The 25,935-nt window shown below is 31.4% G+C and overlaps 1 protein-coding gene across 8 annotated transcripts in view; it reads right to left on the bottom strand.

The window, feature by feature from the left end:
* Positions 1-25,935, bottom strand: part of CNTLN (centlein) — a 376,749-nt gene that overhangs the window by 79,861 nt on the left and 270,953 nt on the right. For 5 of the 8 annotated variants that reach the window (XM_079113162.1, XM_079113161.1, XM_079113155.1 and 2 more), the window contains 3 exons: positions 20,487-20,667; positions 17,413-17,506; positions 17,104-17,327 (listed from right to left, as the gene is read on the bottom strand). In XM_079113162.1, coding sequence (XP_078969288.1) covers positions 17,104-17,327; positions 17,413-17,506; positions 20,487-20,667 — 499 coding nt within the window. The remainder of the gene's footprint in view (positions 1-17,103; positions 17,328-17,412; positions 17,507-20,486; positions 20,668-25,935) is intronic. The other 3 variants (XM_079113157.1, XM_079113158.1, XM_079113160.1) reach the window with 1 other exon arrangement.

Raw genomic sequence — 25,935 nt, 5'->3', positions numbered from 1 at the left:
TCATATCACATAATGTAGACTTCAAGTCAAAGTTAGTCAGAAGGGATAAAGAAGGATACTTCATACTGCTTAAGGAAGCATAAATCAGCAAGACATAACAATCACAAATATCTATGCCCCAAACAGTGGCTCATCCATATGTCAAACAAATCCTTCTCAATGACAGAAATCAAATAGACCACAACACTATAATACTAGGTGATTTTAACACACCTCTCTCACCACTGGACAGATACTCCAAACAAAAATTGAACAAAGAAACCATGGATCTCAATAACACAATCAATAATTTAGACTGAACGGACATTTATAGAATATACCAACCAACAAAGAGCGAATACACTTTCTTCTCAGCAGCACACGGACCCTTCTCTAAAATAGGCCATACTTTATGCCACAAAGCTACTGTTAGCAAATACAAGAAGATAGAGATAATACCTTGTATTCTATCATATCATAATGAATTGAAATTAGAAATAAATGACAGAATTAAACAAAGAAACTACTCCAACACCTGGACATTAAATAACACGCTATAGTATGATGAATGAATAACAGAAGATATCAAGAAGGAAATATAAAAATTCTCATAGGTACATGAGAACAAAGAAACAACCTATCAAAATCTCTGGGACACTATGAAAGCAGTTCTTAGAGGAAAATTTATTTCATGGAGTGCATTCAATAAAAGAAGAAAAAAAATCAACAAATAAGTGACCTAACACTACGGCTCAAAGCCCTAGGAAAAGAAGAACAGAGCAACACCAAAAAGTAGTAGAAATAGTTAAAATCACAGCTGAAATCAACAAAATTGAAACAACAATAGAAAAATTGACAAAATAAATAGTTGGTTCTTTGAAAAAATAAACAAAATTGATAAACCGTATGCCACACTAACAAAGAGAGAAAACCCAAATTACTAAAATCTGGAATGAACAAGGAAATATCACAACAGACACGATTGAAATACAAAACATAATTAGAAGCTATTTTGGGAAAATCAATACTCCAAAAAAATAGAAAATCTCAAAGACATCAACAGGTTTCTAGAGACATATGAATTACCTAAACTGAACAAGGAGGACATATACAATTTAAATAGACCGTTTTCAAGAAAGGAAATAGAAGAAGTCATCAAAAGCCTACCAACAAAGAAAAGTTCGGGACCAGATGGGTTCTCAGCCGAGTTCTACAAAACCTTTAAAGAAGAGCTCATTCCAATACTCCTCAAAGTATTCCATGAAATAGAAGAGGAAGGAACCCTCCCAAACTCATTCTATGAAGCCAATATCACCCTGATACATAAACCAGACAGAGACACATCCAGGAAAGAAAATTTCAGACCAATATCCTTAATGAACATTGATGAAAAAATTCTCAACAAAGTCTTAGCAAATCGCATACAAAAATATATTACAAAGATAGTGCACCATGATCAAGTGGATTTTATCACAGGGATGCAAGGTTGGTTCAACATCCGGAAATCAATAAATGTAATTCACCATATCAATAGACTTAAAGTCAAGAATCACATGATTATTTCGATAGATGCAGAAAAAGCATTCAATAAAATACAGTTTCCCTTCATGCTCAAAACACTAGAAAAAATAGGGATAGTGGGAACATTCCTTAACATTGTAAAGTCCATCTTCGCTATGCCCATGGCCAATAACATTCTAAATGGTGAAAATCTGAAAGTATTCCCCCTAAAAACTGGAACAAGACAGGGATGCCCTCTTTCACCACTTCTATTCAACATTGTCCTTGAAACACCAGCTAGCGTAATTAGACAGACCAAAGAAATTAACGGGATACGAATAGGAAAAGAAGAACTCAAACTATCCCTATTTGCTGATGACATGATTATATATTTAGAGGAACCTGGAAATCCCACCAGAAAACTCTTAGAACTCATAAGTGAATTCAGTAAAGTAGCAGGTAACAAGATCAATGCTCATAATCCAATGCATTTTTATACATAAGTGATGATCTTCAGAAAGAGAAATTAGGAAAACTACCCCATTCACAACAGCATCGAAAAAAATAAAATACTTGGGAATCAATCTAACAAAAGAGGTGAATGACCTCCACAATGAGAACTACAGAACACTAAAGAAAGAAATTAAAGAAAACCTTAGAAGATGGAAAGATTTTCCATGTTCTTGGATAGGCAGAATTAATATTGTCAAAATGGCCATACTACCAAAAGTGCTATACAGATTCAATGCAATTCCAATTAAAATTCCAATGACGTACCTTACAGAAATAGAGCAAGCAATCATGAAATTCATATGGAAGAATAAGAAACCCAGAATAGCTAAACCAATCGTTGGCAGGAAGAGTAAAGCAGGGGGTATCACAATACCAGACCTTCAACTATACTACAAAGCAATAGTAAAAAAACGGCATGGTATTGGTACCAAAATAGACAGGTAGCTCAATGGTACAGAATAGAGGACACGTACACAAACCCAAATAAATACAATTTTCTCATAGTAGACAAAGGTGCCAAAAATATGCAATGGAGAAAAGATAGCCTCTTCAACAAATGGTGCTGGGAAAATTGGAAATCCATAAGCAACAGAATGAAAATAAACCCCTATCTCTCACCCTGCACAAAAATCAACTCGCAATGGATCAAGGACCTTGAAATCAGACCAGAGACCCTGAATCTTATAGAAGAAAAAGTAGGTCCAAATCTTCAACTTGTTGGCTTTGGATCAGACTTCCTTAACAGGACTCCCACAGCACAAGAAATAAAAGCAAGAAACAATAACTGGGATAGATTCAAACTAAAAAGCTTTCTCTCACCAAAGGAAACTATCAGCAATGAGATCAGAGAGCCTACAGAGTGGGAGAAAATCTTTGCCACTCATACTTCAGATAGAGCACTAATTTCCACAATATATAAAGAATTCAAAAAACTCTACATGAAGAATACAAATAATCCAATCAACAAATGGGTTAAGGATATGAACAGGCACTTCACAGAAGAAGATCTACAAGCAATCAACAAATATATGAAAAAACGTTCAACATCTCTAGTAATATGAGAAATGCAAATCAAAACTACCCTAAGATTTCATCTCACCCCAATTAGAATGGCAATTATCAAGAACACAAGCAACAATAGGTGTTGGCGAGGATGTGGGGAAAAAGGTACACTCATACATTGCTGGTGAGGTTGCAAATTAGTGCAGCCACTCTGGAAAGCAGTGTGGAGATTCTTCAGAAAACTTGGAATGGACCCACCATTTGACCCAGCTATCCCACTCCTTGGCCTATACCCAAGGGACAAAATCAGCATACTACAGAGATACAGCCACAACAATGTTCATAGCTGCTCTATTTACAATAGCCAGATTGTGGAACCAACCTAGATGCCCCTCAATTGATGAATGGATAAAGAAACTGTGGTATATATATATATATATACACTCACACACAATGGAATATTACTCAGCCATAAAGAATAATAAAATTATGGCATTTGCAGGCAAATGGATGCAGTTGGAGAATATCATGCTAAGTGAGATAAGCCAATCTCAAAAAACCAAAGGATGAATGATTTCACTGATAAGTGGATGATGACACATATGGGGGTGGGAAGGGGGCACGAATGGAGGAAGGAGGGACTGTATAGAGGGATGAGAGGGGTGGCAGGGGAGAAGAAAATGACAGAATGAATCAAAAACTATTACCGTAGGTAAATGTATGATTATACAAATGGTATGCCTCTACTTCATGTACAAAGAAACAATATGTATCCCCTTTGTTTACAATAAAAATGAATTTAAAAAAAGAAATCAGTTGTCTTTCCAACTTCTCTTGAAAAAAAAAAAAAAAAAAGCTTTTTTCTTGATTTTTCTTTCTCATTTGTTAGGATCCCTGATTAATAACAGACTTTTTCCATTTTCCTTCAAGACTTGGAAATACATTTTAGTGTTTTTCATTTATATTTTTGTATGCCATACTCTGCAAAACTTCATTTGTCATCTAATTAATTCTTTCTTTAGTTGTATCTAACTGCAGTCAGTGAATTTTTTTAACTTTGTCAGTGAATTTCTAATTATACTTATTGTATTATTTCACTTCTTAAGAGTTCTATCCATTTCTTTTCAAATGCACTAGACAACTTTTATAAATGATTGTGCTTTACAAATATTGTTCTTAGTTTAACACCCATTTCTTTGGATTTTTTTTCCTCCTTTAAATTGAGAAATTTTCTGTTTTTGTCTTTTGTATTCTGTGAGTTCACTGTACTTCTCCAGGTGAGCACTTACTTCACTTAGTTTATTTTCCAAAGTACTTTATAAAATCTCATGATCATCTCAATAGATTAAGAAACATTTACTAGAATGTTAGAAATCCCTTTATCTTCAAACTAATGACTTAATATGGAAAATTAGAAGACAACAATTTTATTTACATAGTGAAAGGCAGAGGGATTGATTTGCGGACATGTAAGGTTTTCATGGTGCATGAAGTGCTTCAATAAAATGCTTTCTAGTTTTCATGAGAAATATGTGTTTGATCTTCAGTCTTTTTAAAGATGAGAAATTTACTACTTAACTCATGACTTCCTTCAGAACTTGTAGCAAATAACAGATATAGCTGGGTACAGAACCTAATCTTTTAAGATTAAATAGTGTTTCTGGGATTATTAATTGGTTGCTAAAATCTCAAGAATGGATTAAAAACACTAAAAACTTTTCAGATAAATAGTACTATTAAACAAGATAGATAATTTTGGTAATAGTTAACAGATGGAAAGAACAATTTATTATTGGAAATCTTAAGATGGTTCTTGGAACAGAATGGACTAGGAATATGATTCTTAAAAAGAGTTTATGGAAAAATTAGGAGATGTATACAAACCCAAACTTAATGAAAAGAGATAATTTATTTTATATTAGGTACATTTAAATTCTATAGATGAGACTAAAGAATAAAGATTAAATATATAAGTAATGATGTCAGTGACTTCATACTTTTCTCAGTCAATTCAAACATAGTAAATTTTCAAAATATATGTTTACAATTTTTGTTTATGTAAAACATAGAAGCCATGTGCATTAGTTGGAAATTTTCACCAAATATGAAAATAAACTTTCACTTATATGAAACTAAATAGAAATATTAAAATTATTTTCCTTAGCTAGAAATAACTATATTAATCTAAAAATCTTGAAGTCAAATTACTACATCTTTAATTAAAAAAAATATTGTACTATAGTTAAAAGGGATAAATTATAAAATATACCAATATTTTAAATTTCCTAAAAAATCTATGTAAGATGATTAGATAGAGAGAAAGAGAAGTCTATAATCAAAATTTAAGGTTTAAATTTTAGATCTGCCACTAACTGACCATAGCTCTTAAGTAAGTCACTTGCCTATATAGTGACCATTCTTTCTATATAAAAGTGGGATAATAATTCCTATCCAAATTAATTCATGAATGCACCAACTTTTGAAAGTATATAGAATGCTTTGCAATCTGTTCCATAAAATGTTATATTACCTTAAATTTGATTAGATAGGAAATATTTACTCATAAGTCACTTATACAGTCTAGCAGATGACATCCCTGGTTCTGAAATAATTAATTGAAGAATTCTCCCATGTGTATTCTATGCAACCATTATGGCTATACCTACTATAATTCCACAACTGTTAAGACTTTAAAGCAGATAAAAAAAAAAGATAGTGCTACTATGAATCCTATTTTGCATCTTTTTATTGCCTATTACCACATTTGGCTCATATATTTAGTTTTAAGCGGATTTATTTTTAGTTGTTAATACAAAGATGTATTTCTACAAAAAAATTTATAATTTAAATATACAAAACCAAATATTTAACATTTGAGGATAGTTCTAGAACATTTCTCTGTTTTGAAAGCATCTTAATAAAATAATTCATGAGAATAAACATTAATTGTTTCAAATCTTTGGTGAAGACAAAATTAAATTAATATATTTTTTAAAAATTTGATACACAAAGATGAGTCAATGATTAAAGTTTTGAATCCTTTAATTTGTACACTATTCTGATTCTAGAGCATGAAATGACTTCCCTTCCTTCTTACAATTGTGTACTAAGAAAGATTACATACATAGTGAAGAGGGCACAATATTTAGAATCAGAACATCAGAATTTGAATAACAGACCTACAAAATACCAGTGCAGTAAAAATGGACAAACTTAGTAAACTATCTGAACTAATTTACTGTATAAATGAGAATGGTAACTATTATATAGATTTGTTATGAAATTATAGAACTTACAAATGCTTTCATTATTTAAGCATAACCTAATCTGATTACTAAAAAACAAAGTAATATAATGAAAAAATATGATAAATAAAAATAAAAGTTTGGGAAGGTGTATAGTAATGAGTCTTTAACTAGGTTTATGAACTTATGCAAGGTAATTTCTGTAAAATGGAGGCAATATTATTACCTTATCTCATAGGCATGTTGTAAAAATTAAATGAACAAATACAGATAAAATGCTTAGAAGAGACCCTGTACATAGTAAGCATATAAAAGTTAGGACTTTTAGTAGAATTCAGTCTGTCTGGAGTAACTTTTTCCTATTAATATTTACTTTCCTTACTCTGTAGTGCAGGGCAATGTATTATGAGCTTTAAGATGTGAGAGTAACCCTAATATACCTAAAAGCGATTCTTTTTTATTATACTACCTCTTATTCTTCAAGTCTTAGTGGTAACATTACCTTTTCAGAAATGTATTTCTTGTCCACTTTCTAAAGCCAGCATCCATTTCCCCTTCTCTTAATTATAACACACTCTCTATAATATTTAATTATTTTACTTATTTTGTTTCATGTTTATTTATTCTGTCTCTTACAAGAAGCTTCAGGAGAATGAAACCATACCTGAATGTGGTTTACCAATGTGTTCCAGTTATCCACCACATAGAAGATATATAACCCAGGCACAGAGAAAATAGCCAATAAGTACTTGATGAATGAAGTGGTGCTATTAAAGGATTACTAAGCAGCAAAATTTAGAAACCTGAGACAAGAATAATGATAACTAGTCTAGTACGGATGTGATAATTCAGCCATTAAGAGCCTTAAGACTGGCTTATTCCAACTATGGGCAATAATATTCTCAATGGTTAATCCTTAGTCATTTAATGATTAATTCTTCAATGTTGAAAGTTTACTCTGTCTTAGTCATCAAATATATATAATGACAAAGTAAACAAAAATATTAAGTGGGAAAATGAGTTGGAATATTACTGGAATGCCACACCTATGTTCATTGGTATGATCTTTCTTTGTTCTCTCAGTAATTGATTTAGAATAAAAAGAAGCTGCAACTTCTGAATTCATCCTGAAATTTACAGGTTATAACACATCACTGTACTCTAATCAACACACTAATCAACACACTTAGTATTTTGTTCAATTGTGAAACCATGCTTCAAAGGTAATATAGTTAAAGATTTTTAAAACATGAAAGGGCAATGTGGCAGACTATATAACCTGAAACCCTTCCTATGGTATAGAAGCTCTCATTCTTCAGGACTTAGTGTCAATGTTACCTTCTTAGAAACATAATCCTTGATCAATCTTCTTTTCCCTTTATTCTTAATGCACTCTATAATATTTATTTAGTATTTAGTGCATGTTTAGTTACTTATCAAATATTTCTTTAAAGATACAAGTGAAAGATCTAAAAAAGAAAGAGAAATATTCAGGTACTGGAATCACAGATATTACCAAAGAGCATGAGTGTATGCCTGAAGATATGGTAGCACTTATCATGTGAGAACTCTCATGGTCAAGAACCTCAGGAATGGTAGGAGCAAGAGCTGGAACTTTGGGCTCAAAACATTAAAAATGGGAATACTTTGAAGTGTTACAACTTTATTTAAAGGGTAGACTAAGAAAATTGCTCAAATCGAAAGAAAGTAAGGAAATTTGTCTCTGATTAAGATCAGGGTAGAGTGCAAAAATTCTCTTTAATGAGAATGTGTATATCCATGACTGTATCTCACTCGAGTTTTAAATCTGAATATATTAATGTGAGCCAGGAAGCCCTACCCTGACAATTAGCATAAATATTCACCTTGAAAGGGTAGCAAAAGAAAATAGAGAACAGTCTAGAGGAATGATCCTCTCTTTAGTTTCAAGGAATTAACCAAAGGAAACACATATTCTGCTAAAGTTGAGCTGACAGTCAAAATTGTAATTACAAGTAGAAACATGCCACCCTGAGAGTAAGCAAACATAGCAAACAGGAGAATCAGAACCTCAAGAACATGGGATTTAAAAGAAAGTATGATTAAAATGATTAGAAATACAAAAAAGAAGTTATCAATAAAAGAAAAAGACTTCATGAAAAAGAAAAGGAATTATAAATGTCAAATAAAAACTTCAGACGTGTACACACACACACACAAACACTAAAAATTGGACTTTACTCAAATAGCACTACATGTAAGAGGTATGAAGGAAACAGAATGGTGAGCAATTTGAGACTTAATTTTTTCACTTTTAAAAATTACATTTCTAACTACTAGTTTGGAGTTTATGGTGGTTCTCTCTTATTCCCAAGGGATGTTCCAAAAACCATATCTATATTTGTAAATTAGGCATAGAAAGGGACAATAATAACAACAAATGGAGTAATCATAGAAATCTGCTATAATAAAAGTAACACGAATGTTGTTTGTCCTCAAAATATCTCACTGTCCTGTGCTTTTTCATGTGAAATGAGAAACTCACATACTTTAGCAATCACTACCATATTCCCATTCCCCCTCTCTAAGTTAATTTACTTCTTCTTCTCTATACATATTTGCCTTTTATGGATATTTCATATATACTATGTTATCTTTTGTGACTGGCTCCCTTCACTAAGCATAATATGTTCAAGGTTTATCCATGTTGTAGTATGTATCATTACTTCATTCCTTTTCTTAAAAATATTTTTAAATTGTTGATGGACCTTTATTTTATTCATCTATTTATGTGTGCTGCTGAAAATTGAACCCAGTGTCTCATACATGCTAGGCAAGTGCTCTACCATTTAGGTACAACACCAACCCCCCCTTCATTTCTTTTTATAGCTGAAAAATATTCATTGCATGACTATACTGTGATTGTTTATCCACCTATCAATAAATGACATTTAGGTTGTTTCTACTTGTTGACTATTATTAATAATGCTGATTTGAACAATAGTGTCTTTACTTGTACCATCTGCTTGGGCACAATTTCAAGTAAGCCAGAGAAAGTGTTTTGGCTTCCTAATTTCTTTGCTGCATAAGCACACAACTCTTAATTTCTTTCCTGAGTATACATACAATGAATGTGGCTTCCAGATTCCTAGGAACATGTCAGAGCTTGTCAAAACTTATGGCCATCTCATTTCTCAGCTTTTCCTTTTAAGCTATTTGGTTATTCATTGTTTGGCTCATACCAGAATCCATCATCACAGGTAGCTGTGAAGTTAAATCACTGGTCTGTATTTACTTTTAACATTACATCCACCTATCTCCTGCCAGGAATGAGGCTATTCATACAGAATTAAGAGTCATTTTTTAAGTGGAATCTTCTAATGAACCATTAGAGCTTAAATGATGACAGTTATTTGGGAATGAGGCTTGGAGAGGTGCAGCTCCATTCTGTTCCTTCTGATAGTGCTCAGTTTGCATGAGAACATGGACATTATTTTTCCTGGGTTACAGCCAAGCTAAATGTAAAGAATAGGACTAAGGCAAGATAAAATGCCACAAAGGTACCACACAGAATGATAAATATTTGAGAAGATCTATGTTTACTCTGATTTGAATATTACACAATGCATACGTGTATTGAAACATTTAAATGTGTGATTTTCCTGTCAATTTTTAAAAAAATATGCCACAGAACTTTCTGTTCTTATTGAGACCTAGAGAATTTTCTTGAATAAACACTACTTAAAAAGTGGTAAGCTTTTGATTAGTTCCAGAGTTTTGTAGAGAAATTTTAAATATGGATTGATATGCACCAAAGGGTCCCTATAAGATGTTTTACAGTTTTATAGTTTTTATGTAAATACTTTTAATCTTTATTCTTTTTAAAAATAAGGATTACATGGCTTAGAAAGATTGTAAGTGAATTCTATAAAAATTTTTGTCAACAAATTATATAAAGTAGATGAAAATGTATCTATTCCTAGAAATGAACTACTAGAAATGACTCAAGAATAAAGAGAAAAAAGCCTAAATGTACCTATAATAACTGAAACACAGGGTTGGTAATCCAATATGCCACAGAGAAAAGCCCAAGATCAGATGGCTTATTTCGTGAATTCTACCATATATTTCAAGATTAACATTGATTCTTCATAAACTCTTCCAAAAAATAGAAAGTAATACTTCCTTACCATTTTATAAATCCTTTATTACCCTGACGCCAAATTCAGTAGATATTACAAAAAAATAAAAAACAAAAACAGAGAACAAGAATACTTATGAACACAGATACAAAAATTCTCTGCAAAATAAAAACAAATCAAATTCAGCAATTTAAAGATTTTACATTATGATGTATTATGGTGGGGTTTATATCAGGAATACAATGTTAGTTCAAAATATAAAAAGCAAAAAATGAAATATATACCATTTTAACTAAATTTTTAAAACCACAATCTTCTTAAGAGGTACAGGAGAATTTGACCAAATTCAACACACTTTCCCAATAAAAACAATAACTATAAGCACTCAACAAACTAGGAATAGACAGGTACTTCTTCAAATGGATAATGGGCATCTACAAACAACCCACAGCTAACATCATACTTAATGGTGAAATACTGAATGTTACTACCATCTTATGATAAGCCACAAGGGGTTAGGATTGGGGCTCAGGGGTAGAGCACTTGCCTAGCATGTGTGAGGTACTGGGTTCAATTCTCAGCACCACACATAAATAAATGAATGAAATAAAGGTCCATCAACGTCTAAAATATTATTTTAAAAATAAGATAAGCCTCAAGGATTTCTGTTCTTATCACTTGGACTTGTGCTAGAGATTGTAGCCAGGGAGATTAGAAAAAGAAATGTCTCCAGACCAGAGAGGAAGTTAAATTATGTATATTTACATGTGACACACACAAAATAATGAAGAATTTACAAAACACAAAACTATTAAAATTAATAAATTCAGAAAAGTTACAGGACACAGGATTAAAATACAAATATCAATTTTATATACTAGCAATGAGCAAACTGAAAGTGAAATTTAATTTACAGAACCATCAAAAAGAATAAAATACTTAGGAATAAATTTAACATAGAATTGCAAGAATTAGACACTGAAAAATATAAAATTTGAAAAAAAGACTGATATAAATATAAAGCTATATTATTATATTCACAATTTGGAAGAAATACTGTTAAAATAGGAATGTTTCTCAAACTGACACTAAAATTCAGTGCAACTCTTACCAAACCTCAACTGCTTTTTTGCAGAAATTGACAAGCTAACTCCAAAATTACATTGAATTGTGCCCAAAAAATCTTTGACTTACCTCTCCAATTTTAAAGCTTACACTACTGTTACAGTTACAATGAATGTGCAGTTCTGACACATAGACCAATGGAATAGAATTCAGTGTCTAGAAATCAATCTATACACCTCTGGCCAACAGTTTTTTTTTTTTTTTTTTTTTTAAATCAAGATTGCCAACACAATTCAATAAACAAAGAATTGTTTTTCACAAATTGTGCAGGGACAGCCGGACATCCACATGTCAAAGAATGTATCTGGAACACTCTCTTATATACAAAATTAATTTAAAATGAACTACAGACCTAAATGTAAGAGATGAAACTATAAAACTCTGAAGAAAATATAAATATTCATGAATTTGGGTTAGGCAACAGATTCTAGATATGATACCTAAAGCAAAAGCAATCAAAGAAAAAAAAGACAGATTTCATCAAAATTCTACACTTCTCTTTATCAAAGGTTACAAGAAAGTAAAAGAGACTTAGAGAATGGGAGTAATTATTTGCAAAATAATATATCTGAAAAGGGTCTGGTATCCAAAATATAAAGAATTCTTACAAGCTATCAATGAAAAGGGAACCCAAGTTGAAAAATAGGTAAAGGATATGATTAGAGATCTGTTTGAAGATCACATACAAATGGCCAGTAAGTACTAAAAGATGCTCAAAACCATCAGAGAAATGCAAATCAAAACCATAATGAGATACCATTTCATACCCATAAAGACAGCTATAACTAAAAGGCAAATTATAGATGTTAGTGGGGATGGAGAGGAACCAGAACACTGCTCATATATTGCTGGCTGGAGTGCCGAATGGTATAGTTCCTTTGGAAAACAGTCTGGCAATTCCTGCAAAGGTTAAAACTAAAATCCCTACATGACATAAGAAATTCTACTCCGAGGGATATACCAAAGAGAAATGAAAATATACATCCATAGAAAATCTTCACATGAATGTTTGTAGTGGCATTCTTCCAAATAGTGAAAAATTGAAATAATCTAAATATCCGTCAGTGGATTCATGGATAAAAAGAGTGAGGTACATATATACAACAGAATATTATTCAGTCATAAAAGGAATGAAATCAGGCTATAGAATGGATGAACCTTGAAACCTAACACTAAGTGAAAGAATTCAATCACAAAGGAACAAATATTATATGACCCTGTTTATAAGAAATACACAGAATATGCAAATCCATATAGACAGTAGATTAGTGATCACCAGGTGATCAGAAAAGAGAGGGCAAATGTTAGTAGATAATAAGGTTTCTTGGTAAGTTGATAAAAATATTCTAGTATTGTAGCAATGCTTGCACAACTCTGAAAATACACTAAAAACTAATGAATTGTACTTTTAAAAAGGTAAAAAAATTTAGTGTGGGAATTATATCAATTTTTTAAAAATTTACACAGAATGTCATTAAGAAATGAGAAACCACTTAAATTCTAGTTCATATTATGATATCAACAACTGTATCATCTGACTCATCTCTCAACAAGTATTCATAAAATCAACTTGCAAATAAAAATGCTGTAACGTATGATTGTTGTGTGAAATAATGAGAAATGAAAGAGTAATAAAGAATAGTTTTAAAATCCTAAGTCCATTTTTATGAAAATTTAGAAGTTTGGCAATATCAAGAATTGGTGAAAAGATGAGGGAACCCTTGTAATGGAAGTCAGACTGGAAGAATCATTTAAAGAGCAATCTGGAAAGCAATAAAAATGTAAAATGTCTAACCTATATCCTACAACAATTCTGCTTCTGGACTTTAGTGTAAGAGAACTCTCAAGGAGCTCAAGGAAACACATATAAAGACTCAATGTAGAGCCTCTGTAAAGGCAAAAACCTGGAAATTAAATGTGTACGAATAGTATAATTACTATATATAATGTGATTATTTAACCAAAGTTAGTTGCTTTTCAAACAATATATTACCATAAAATAATGCTGTAAAGCACTTACCAATATACACACATATATGTGTAAAAATTTAAAATTACTGGAAAATTAATACAAACTCATGGAAGTATTTCCAGAGAAGTGTGGAAGAAGATAGTGCAGCAGGTGATGGTTAGCAGAATTTTTTGCTTTACTATGTTTTATATTTCTAAAATATACACTGGAAGTATATATTCCAAAATAGCAATAGTTTTTCATTTGGGGATGGAATGAAAATAAGGATATTTCTTACATATGGTTTAAAATATTATGCATCTCTTTTCTAAAATCCATTACAGGAAAGTTAATATTTCATGTTTGAATGTCTAGACTATCAGAATATTTTTTATTTCCTAGCTTTGTCTAAATTAATTAATAAGATCTAGGAAACACTGATAAACAAATCCATAAAATTACACATTGTATATGTGTGACATTTTCCTCATACTAAAAGGGGGCTTTAAAGAACAGGGCTAACATTTCTTATTTATGTATTTGAAACTCTGGCAACAACAGAATATGGAACAAATGTACAAGTTTTATATTTATTTTTTCTTGTAAATAGCTTATCAAAGTCAATTTATATCTTCAATGCATAGAACGAAGCTCAGAATAAAGCTATACAGTGTATGTCAAGATAGGTTTAGACTATCATACAATGACATTTATAGTACCTGCATTTATCTAGTTTACTCCTTAGCTCTTACTTGTAAAATATCTATCCATCATTCATTTCTTTAGAGTAGGCAAGATGTAAAATCTAAAACTAAAAACCAAAACAGTGCATTAGGAGGCTTCACATTACTAAAATAAAATACCTTAGGCAATTAACTTAAGAAGTTTATTTAATTCATGGTTCAGGAGGCTCCAGTCCAAGACTGGATAGCCCCAAGGCTTTAGGCATCTGGTTAGGGCACTGGTTGGCAATGTGAAGACAGGGTAGTGAAGCAAACCACTAACATTATGGCTAAGAAACAGAGAGACTGACAGGTTCCCACCTCCCCTTTGCAGGCATTCCCTAATGTCTATACCTATGTAAGATTTGAGAGGTTACTTTATCAATAGGGAATTTTTAATTTAGTTAACATACTGGTTGTTTTTTCGTATGTATAGAATATCAACTGAAATCTTAGTCACTAATTACAATTGAGTTCATAGCCATGTTTGAAGTGACAAATTTCTAAAACATGATTCTCATCCTTTCCACAGCACTTCCTTTAATATTAGATGCTCTTTTATTTTCCAATATTTTTTAAAAAACAGTATTAAAAAGGATAATTACATACAAACAATAAAATGTAAGCTACTTGTAAATGTTGTAGCAAATACATGACATACACCTGGCAATAGATGAGAGTGGAAACAGCTGAAATTTTAGTGATTTGCAGATAGTTTCCCCAGTAGGATTCTAGAAGGAATGCATCTGAAAGCAACTCATTTGATCTTTTGTATCACAGCCTCTCCAAAGTGCATATAAACTATGTAGTAACTAAAGTAATTCTTATACCACTAAAGTAATTCTTACATACTACTTTAAAAGTAGTTGAAGCCAGTGCAGTGGTGCATGCCTATAATTCCAGTGGCTTTGGAGGATGAGGCAGAAAGATCTAGAGCTCAAAGCCAGTTTCAGTGAATTAGCGAGGTCCTAAGCAACTCAGTGAGGCCCTGTCTCTAAATAAAAAAATAAAAATAAAAAATGGCTGGCAATGTGACTCAGTGGTTAAGTGCCCCTGGGGTTAAATCCCTTGTACCAAAAATAAAAGTAGATGAAATCTCTGGTGTGGATTTCTTATTTGCAACTACCATGTATGGTACCTTCAAGAGAGGAAATCAGAATTATTGCCAAGAATGAAAACAATGTATTTAAGCAATTTTTAGTTAAATCTCTAGTGTACTATTTTACCTTTTCTCCCCTTCAACCTCTCAATAAAAGAAATTCCTATTCCAAAGAGAACAAGGAAAATTGCTTCTGTGAAAATTGTGATCTGACAATATAAGAACTTATCCTTTAGTAGTCATAATCTACTATATTATTTAAGAAAAAATGAAGCATTTAAATGTTTTTAATGTACAGTTATACATTGCTCAACAATGGAGATATGTTCTGAAAACACATGGTGATTTTGTCATTGTGTGAATATCACAGTGCGTACCTACAAAAACAACTAAGATGGTTATAATTTAACTAGGAAATATAATTTTGGGGGACTGCTGTCATAGATGTGGTCTGTCATTGACCAAAATGTTATGTTATGCATGACTATAATGAAATTGAGAAATTAGGGTTAAGATTTGTTTTTCTTCCTTTAAAAGAAAATCCTTCCATGTGACTAAGCTACTTACACACACACACACACACAAACTTAGAAATAAACATAGCTTTATAATACCATGGTGAGATATGAAACAAAATATCATTTAGCTAGAGAAGGAAAAGAAAGGTAGGCCAGTAAAGAAGAAAGGACAAAAGAGATGGAGACAAAAACAAAACAGAACAACAACAACAAAAAATTAAGTGAGAAAGAGAAAGAAAAGAAAAAAATATTTCAGCTGGTAAAATAAATTCAGGTTAATCAAATCATTTTGGGAACTTTGCTTCCCATACTATGGTTGTAGTATCAGTGACGATCTCTAAATTTTTAACATAGAGCTCACTTATATCTGATGTCTCAATTGAAAATTTCCAAAGGCCAAACCTGTGAAGTCCTCAAATTTTCAGTGCAAGTTTGAAATACAGGTAAAGTGTGGGTATAAGGCTACCTTGGAAATCAAGTCACAACATCGTTGTAATTAGTACTTCTAGTATAACACTAGTCATTGACAATTAAAACGTGTGTAAGTATTGTTTGAATCAAAGCACTAGACATTAGAATTAGAGAATTTAAGTATAATTTAAAATTATGTGATTATTATTTAAAATTATTTTTAATATGATAAAATAAAACGTTCTGTGTAAAATTACAAATTTCTAACAAATCATTTCACATACAAGCAAATATATTTAAGAATGTAGAATCAAGGAACAGTCTTTTCTTTTTTACTTGCATAAAGAGTAATTTGTGATAATCAGGATAAAGATGTAATGTGCCTAAAAATTAATGCAGAAAAAAATTTCACTTCAGTAAAAGAAACACAGAGAGGTTATTGGAACACATCAAGATAGATACCTACATTAAAATATTCACATTTTATCCTAGTATATGCAAAGTAACTGAAAATATACAAGAATATACTAATTCATTAATATAATTTATAATCATAAACAAAATTTTAGACAAGGGCAAATGGGCAAGCTAAATGCATTTATGAAGTCTGTTTTTCAAAACACAACAGAGAACATATAAAAATGTTAAAAAGAAGGAAAAAACTAAGCAAGAAAGAAATGCTAGTTAAGAGATTCTTTGGAGTTCCTTCTCTCTTGTAGTTAATCCCTTAATATGGATCTTACTAAAGAGGTCTAGTAATTACACTACGCATATCATAGCAATGTACTACTCTAGATTACTACCTGGTTTTATTTTTTAACTCAGACACGTCTAACACTAATATGAACAACACATGTAAAACAAAATTCCATTTTTGTAATTATCTGTTATAATTCAATCTTAAAAGTTCTCTTTACCTTTATTGTTTGTCTGCTTGTTTGGAATCGCTGATCAGATATCTGCTGTTGATGGAGGAGCTTTTCATTAACTTCTTTATATTCTTTAACAGACAATTCTGCTGTTTTTTTGGCATTCTGAAGTATACTGTTTTGTTGTTGCAAAGATATAATTCGTTCTCGTAATAAAATAATATTGGTGCTTGATTTCTGGGCAGTTACATTTTTATACTTTTCTCTGTTAACTATATAAAAAGAATGTTGTTCATAGTACTTTATAATCAGATGAAATTTTAAAAAACATATGGTTGATTTCACATGTATTCTTACCTCTGGTAGGAACTGCTGTATGTGAACATTTTTGTATATTACCATTCTTCTTCTGAAATGCTGTTTTTCTGGTATTCTTATAATGAAAAATACTCTAAATTTAAAAGTTTCAAAAAAAGGGTTATTATTCAATAAAAATATCAAATGAACCAATGAACCAACATAATAAGTAAAATGTCTCTTAATTTAAAACTATATATGAGTTAAGAAAAAGTCTAGACAATAAAATTCTATAATTCACATTTCAATCATGGAGTACATTAATAAATTTATTTATTTTTAATAAATAAGATAAATTAGGAGTAAATAACAACGACAAAAGTAAAATATGAATATTCAATAACTTCTTCATTGTGAATCTAGGTCCTTTTCTCAAGTACTTTTCTTGACTGTATACAGACAAATGAAGATCATGACAAATGAAGTTAAAACAATGTTGACAATAATTGAGTAACTTTCTTTGAAGTTTCTTACTACATTTCAATACACTGAAGCTAAATAAAATGAAGCCATTGTGTTGACTTTTGTTCCATAGTTTCACCAATTTAAAAATGTTTTAAAAATAGGAATATGTTTCAAAAATATTATAAATCCTAGCAACAAAATCTGGTTGTGCTTAACTTTATTGGCCAGGAAACAGGAAAACATTTAATCTAGAATTTAAAAAAAAATTTTAGTTGTAGATGGATACAATGTCTTTATTTTATTTATTTATGTAGTGCTGAGGATCCAATCCAGTGCCCTATGCATGCAAGGCAAGTGCTCTACCACTGAGCTACAATCCCAGCACTAGAAAATTATTTGTTATTACAAAAAGAACTTTCTCAAAGATCCCAATTCAGGGACAAATAAGTTATTATAGTAAAAATAAATAGAAAATATTTATTTGACCTACTGTTACTTTGTCAATGATCTATAACATGTTACACTGATGAATACATAAATTATACTATATCATACATTAGGCCTAGTCCTAAAATAAGGAAATTGATTTATTAACACCTATACCAGAAACATATAGGATAGGGTTTTCCTTTAATTAGTTTCAGAGATTATAAAAATCTAACAATGTTTCATTTCTCAAAATACATTTAAAAGCCTCATTTGAACTTGTCTTCAGAATTAGCATAAAGGATACAGTTTTTAAAATGTTTTATTGGTAAGACTCAATTAAAGAATTTAAGTATCATTCATGTACTAAGCACTATGAAAAAATCCAAAACTGAATTAATTTCCAATATTAGTTATGAGATCTGGTATAAAATTAGCTGCACCTAAAAATAAAAAAGAACTTGGCTTCTGTTTACAGACCTATTACTGAAATAGAAATTCAGAAAAATTCTCGTACTATGAAACAAACACAATTAAAGAGTCTTTTTAACATGGCAAAATATTAAAGGGATATTCTCACAGGTCAAAAATAAATGCAGGAATTTAGAGGGACAAACAAGTGACTGGCAAAGTGGTTAGCAAAACAGGATACTGACTCTGCCTTGTGACTTTAAAATTCAATTTAAATAGCAAAACAGAAGCAGAAGGCAGGAAAGAAAGCCTAGTTATGAACTTGGGAGGGGAAATTTGAAGTCATGAAGCTAGAACAACTGTATACCAACAGTTTTTTCCTTTTCATTGATGAGTAGCTTTCTGTTGCATGAATATACCACAGCTTAACTCTTAAGCTACTGAAAGAAAGTTTGATTATTACCAGTTTTTGCTTTTTATTATAAATAAAATGGTTATGACATTCATGAACTGGATTTACTGATTCATTCATTTATTCTATTCTGTTACTAGGGATTAAATCCAACGGGGACTTGCTCATGTTAAGCATGCACTATACCACCGAACTAAACACTTGGCCCCAGGTTTTTTGGGTAAAGATAAATTTTCACTTTTATGGGATAAATGTCCAAGAATGTGACTTCTGGATTATATGTTAGATTTAGTTTTTTTTTAACAAACTGCCACTCTGGAGTTCTATATTGTACCATTTTATATTTAGGTAAGAGATCCAGTTTCTCTACATTCTTGCAAGCACTTGGTACCAAGAGTTAAAGAAGAGAAGTAGAAATTTCCATAACCTCCTGATGGGTGCAATGAAGTGATACAAACTCTTGGATAAATACCAGTATCAACCAAAATCATGGAAACACATAAGCCATAGTGCAGTAATTCTACTCCAAGGTTTTTATCACAAAAATGCCTATACTTGTGCAACAAAAGAAATGTATAAGAAAATTCATTGCAACATTATTTGTAAGAATCCAAACTGAAGCAACTTAATTTTAATAGTAGAATGGATAAATTGCTGTATCTTTGAACAATGAAATACTATCCACAGCAATGAAAATGAACTAACACTGTAAAATACTGAACAAAAGATATATGATTTAAATTCCATAAAGTTCAAAAGCAGGAAATTAACCACAACCTTAACAGAAGCAAAATTATAAAGAAAAGGAGGAAAGTGAATAACTATAGTTAATTATTTTAGGGTTAGTGAGGGAATTTAATATTTTTCAAATACTTTCTATAATTTAGTCTATTTTCTACCAACAATATGCATAGATCTAATCAAAGTAGTTAATACATTCTTATTATATGAATGATGTTATGAGTTACTTTTATTTATAAATTAAGCCGCCCATAGTGGCTGCAACTAAAGAAAATTCCCAATTAATATGTAGCAAACTGGTAATCTCTATAATCATCAGTCAATCAGCAGTACAACAGTTAGACAAAATGACTTTATCATTAAAAGGTTAATATAAAAGTAGAAGTTTCTTCACTTGCTATATATTTCACATACCTAAAACAATAATGTTTATTACTAATTTTTGTGCTGAGACACAAATAACTTGTTATATGTAGTATGTATTTCCACTTTATTGATACAAGATATTGAAAAAACTAGAAATTGAAAATTATACAAAAAGTGAATAGTTTCAGTGTGTACTTCAAAGAAGACTTAAAATTTTAAGGATTTAAATTTAATCACTGGCAATATTTACTGCTGAAGCATAAGACACAATTAAGAACAAACTGAAAATTAAACAAAACTGTTTAACTGTTACCTTTGGGGTCTTGCCATCTATATTTGAATATGTTTGTACTAATTCCTTTCCTTGTGTTTGGATGCCTTCTGTTTGATCACTTTCTTTCTGGTCTCTTCCATCTTCTACAGGACTTATTTTCTGAGATGTTTCCACAATAATTGTTCCCAAATTTTGAGAGGTCTGTGTTTCAGAATCACTGTTTTTTTAAAATGGGGGAATATGGGAAGATAAAACCCAAAGTTATCTATGTGCTTTGGTTCTTTTCATACCAGATAACATTATAAATAGATTGTATATAAAGCTGTGTTTTATTTGGGCATTTACTGGTTCCCACTGTTAAACAGGAAAATTAGTTCAAATATGTTTTATAAAATTACAGAATCTCATCAAGAAAATAGATGTTTAGCATTAAATCCTTACTAACATTACTTCTATAGGATATCTAACAAATATTAATTCAGGAAATACATAATTTAGTACTTCCAGATTTTGACAATGAGCCAAGTGTAAACGTTTAATTGTATAATTTTTTTTTTTTGGGGGGGATGTTTACTGGGAATTGAACGCAGGAGTGCTTTATCACTGAGTTACATTCCCAGCCCTTTAAAACAAAAATAAATTTTTGAGACCCTCACTAAGTTGCCCAGGATCTTGATAAGTTGCTGAAGATGGTCTTGAACTTGCTATCTTCTTGCTTCAGTTTTCCAAGTTGCTGGTATTACAGGTGTGTGTCACAATGCCTGGATGGATTCATTTTTCTAACAGAAATTTTTTCTTTATCTGTGACAAAATGTTAACCTCTCAGGCTTTCACTTGTCAATTCCAATTTCATTCCTCATGGCCATTCATTACTCAATAAAATGCTTGTCAAAACTCAACTCACAATGGATCAAGGACCTTGGAATCAGACCAGAGACCCTGCATCTTATAGAAGAAAAAGTAGGTCCAAATCTTCAACATGTCGGCTTAGGATCAGACTTCCTTAACAGGACTCCCATAGCACAAGAAATAGAAGCAAGAATCAATAACTCGGACAGATTCAAACTAAAAAGGTTTCTCTCAGAAGAGGAAACTATCAGCAATGTGAAGAAAGAGCCTACAGAGTGGGAGAAAATTTTTGCCACTCATACATCAGATACAGCACTAATTTCAGAATATATAAAGAACTCAAAAAACTCTACACCAAGAATACAAATAACCCAATCAACAAATGGTCTAAGGATATGAACAGACACGTCACAGAAGATCTACAAGCAATTAACAAACATATGAAAAAATGTTCACCATCTGCAGTAATAAGAGAAATGCAAATCAAAACCACCCTAAGATTTCATCTCACCTCAATTAGAACGGTGATTATCAAGAATACAAGCAACAATATGTGTTGGCGAGGATGTGGGGATAAAGGTACACTCATACATTGCTGGTGGGGCTGCAAATTAGTGCAGCCACTCTGGAAAGCAGTGTGGAGATTCTTTAGAAAACTTGGAATGCAACCACCATTTGACCCAGCTATCCCACTCCTTGGCCTATACCCAAAGGACTTAAAATTAGCATACTACAGAGATATAGCCACATCAATGTTCATAGCTGCTCAATTTATAATAGCCAGATTGTGGAACCAACCTAGATGCCCCTCAATTGATGAATGGATAAAGAAACTGTGGTATATATATACCATGGAATATTACTCAGTCATAAAGAATAATAAAATTATGGCATTTGCAGGCAAATGGATGAAATTGGAGAATATCATGCTAAGTGAGATAAGCCAATCTCAAAAAACTAAAGGACAAATGATCTCACTGATAAGCGGATGATGATACATAATGGGAGGTGGGAGGTAGGCAAGAAAGGAGGAAGGAAGGACTGTATAGAGGGAAAAGAGGGGTGGAAGCGGTGGGGGGGAAGGAAAAAATAACAGAATGAATCAAACACCATTACTTTATGTAAGTGTATGATTACACAAATGATATGCCTCTATTTCCTGTACAGAGAAACAAGTTATACCCCATTTGTTTACAATAAAAAAAAAAAAAAATACTCGTCAAACAGTGACTATGGGCCAGGTACTCTTTTAAGTATATGAAATAAAGTAGTAAGCAAATAAGGAGAAAACATGTAACTTTTATGAGAGTAAGAACTGGGAAACAAATATGAGGAATAAATAAAATATTAGTATGCTAATAGTGATGTGATAAAGAGAAAAAATTAATCAAGGGAGATTAGAAGTTTTGAGGTTGAATGCAACAAGTAAATCTCTTTTACATATGGATGATATTTTAAGTATTTTTGACATTATTACTTGCTGTTTAATATATCTTAAAGTAAACATCCCATCCTCCTTCTAATATTCCTAATCCATATGCTTTTGAGATGCTTTACTACCCTCATCATTTTTTAATGTGCTCCACCTTAACCTCATGAAGCATTGTGTCCAGAACTTAATGTTGTCATATTCTAAACACTGTATACTATCAGAGGAACTTCTGGTAGATGCAGAATCAAATTGTGTAAGTTTTTGTGATAGGTGCATTATAAACAGACTCATACTAGATTTAACAAAACCTTATAAAATATTTCTACAGGGACTTACTTGCAAAATCACATATTTCTCCAACTGGGTAGTGGAATAATTACATTTTCAAGTAAACCACCTTGGAATGTTTTGTATAATTATATCTTCCTGTCTATTGGGATCTGTATAGAATCTAGAATCAGTATAGAGATCTTACAGTATAGAATCAGGATCCCCTGATCAAGTTTGCCTTAAAGAACCCATGCTGGCACCAAGAAAGCACTGCCACTTTCAAGAATCATTCACAAACTGTTCTTTTATCATGTCCTAGCATTTTATGTAGGATCTACTCCCCAAACCACCAACAATATAATTCTCCTTTTTCCTGTTTTTGAATATTAGAACCACACTTATCTGTCTTCCATACTCTTGTACCATTTGGGTTCCCCTTTTTAAAAAATCAACAGTAATTGGTCAATTGTACAAGTTATTTCCATATGCTGAAATTCAGTATTTCTGGATTAGAACAGTAAAATCAATATGCTTAGCTATTCTATTGTTATTGTTGATCCCTTTGGGTTCTATTCTCCTTTTCTTTCTGTCCAAATTTAGCATAAATTCAAAATATTTAACAATAGACACTCTTAAGAAGAAAGTTGAAAACCTGATTGACAAGGCCCTTTGTGAGGGCGGGGGTTGCAGCCGGAAACTGGGCACAGTGCTTCCTTTTCCTTATAAATCTTCATTTATTGATTTTCAAAAAATATTTATTGAATGACTACAATGTTTTATGCATGTGAAACATACCAATGAACAAATTCTATAATTTGCCACAGAGGAGACAATAAACACAATAAATCTGAATTATCATAGAGCACATTGTAAGATTAATAAATGTTGTTGGGAAAAAATGAGCAAGTAAGAGGAATAAACCCACAGTGCAGGAGGTAAAATGTGGGAAGGTTGCAATGTGAAATAGATTGGCCGTTAGCAACATTGTGGCAAAGACTTAAGAATAGTTAATTGTATAGATATTTGGAGAAATGCATTCCACACAGAAGATATATCAAACTAAAATCACTGGTGTGGAAGTTCCCATTTGCAAAATATAACAAGCAGCCCACTTTGGGTAGAACACATTAAACATGAACTAAAGACAACGCTGAAAGCAGGGAAACTGTTTGGAATCTTCCTGCAGTAAGCCAGGCAAATGATAATGCAGCTACAGAAGTGATGAGAAGTGGATGGATTCTGAATTTTTTAAAAAGAAATCAATGTGGGGAGTGAGAGAAAGACCGCAATCAAAATGATTCCAAGATTTTGATCAGAGTAAATAGGATAGAATTACCATGAGTTAGGAAGGGAAAGACAGCATTTGAAACAGGCTTTGTGTGGTGGAGCTCAGGCATGTGGATTAGGTTATTAGATACCCAAGTATGATGTTAAACTGATAACTTTACAAGTCTAAAATTCAAGAATGAGGTCTAGTATGGATATATACATTTTGGAGAAGACAGCATAAAAATGAAAATTAAATATTTAAAGATAGTATTAATAGAGACTATGAGATTACAAAGGAATGAGTACAGGAAAAACGAAGAATATGTTCAAGGACTGAAGCTGAAAACTGATGTGGGGGCAATAATGAATGAATGAAACAGTGGTTAAATGTCAGCAAGAATCGCATAGAGTATAGTATGGAGAAGTATATGAGGAGGTAGAAATCAATTGCGTAAAATGCTGATAGGCCAAGTAAGGTAAAGAATGACAATTGACCTCTGGATTTGGCAATGTGGTAGTAATATTGTAAAGAATTATTTTAGTTTGCTAAGAGTTTATTAATTTTTCTCTCTTTCTTTTGGTTAGATTAGCTAAGGATTTATCAATTTTGTTGATCCTTTCAAAAAATTCTTTGTTTAGATGATCATTTGTTGTTTTGTTCTTGATCTCATTAATTTCAGCTCTGATCTTAATTATTTCCTGTTTTCTACTGATCTGGTGTTGTTTTGTTCTTTTTCTAGAGTCTTGAAATGTAATTTTATATTATTTATTATCTTTCTATTCTTTTAATGTATGAACTTGATGTTCTGAAATTTCCTCTTACAACTGATTTTGATATGTTGTATACCCTCCCACAGATTTTGATATGTTGTATCACTATTCACATTTACTTCTAAGAATTTTTAAAATTTTTCCTCTGATTTTTTCTGCTATTCATTAATCATTCAAAAATATATTATCTCCAGGTATTAGAGTGGTTTTTGTTTGCTATGTTATCATTGATTTCTAATTTCATTTCATTATGATATGAAGGTATTATCTACATATTTTTTATATTTGCTAAGATTTGCTTTGTGACCTAAAATAAGACAGAAATGCCACTTCCATTACTTTTATTCACATAGTACTGGAAACCCTAGCCAGAGCAACCAGGCAAGAAAAAGAAAGAACATTCAAATTGGAAAAGAGGAAGTCGAAGTGTCACTATTTGCAGATGACATGATTTTATATACAGAAAACCTTGAAGAATCTACCAAGAAACTAGGAAAACTAATAAAAAATTCCAGTAAAGTTGCAGAATACAAAATCAATATACAAACATCAGTAGAGTTACTACATGCTAATAGTGAATTACCTGAAATAAAATCAAGAAAGAAATCACATTTATAACAGCTAAAAATAAAATTTAAAAACCTAGGTATACATTTAACTAGAGGTGAAAAATCTCTACAATGAAAATTATAAAACATTGATGAAAAACTAGAAAAAAAATTCACAAAAATGTAAAGACATCCTGTGCCATGGATTGAAAGAGTAACTACTGTTAAAATGTCCATACTACCCAAAGCAATCCATAGATTTAATTCAATCTCTATCAAGAAACTAATGAAATCTTAGGTAGTTCTGATTTGCATTTCTCTTATTATTAGAGATATTGAACATTTTTTC

The sequence above is a fragment of the Sciurus vulgaris genome (assembly GCF_902686455.1).
Source record: "Sciurus vulgaris genome assembly, chromosome: 15".
Taxonomy (NCBI): Eukaryota; Metazoa; Chordata; class Mammalia; order Rodentia; family Sciuridae; genus Sciurus; species Sciurus vulgaris.
This window is presented reverse-complemented; position numbering and strand designations above follow the sequence as displayed.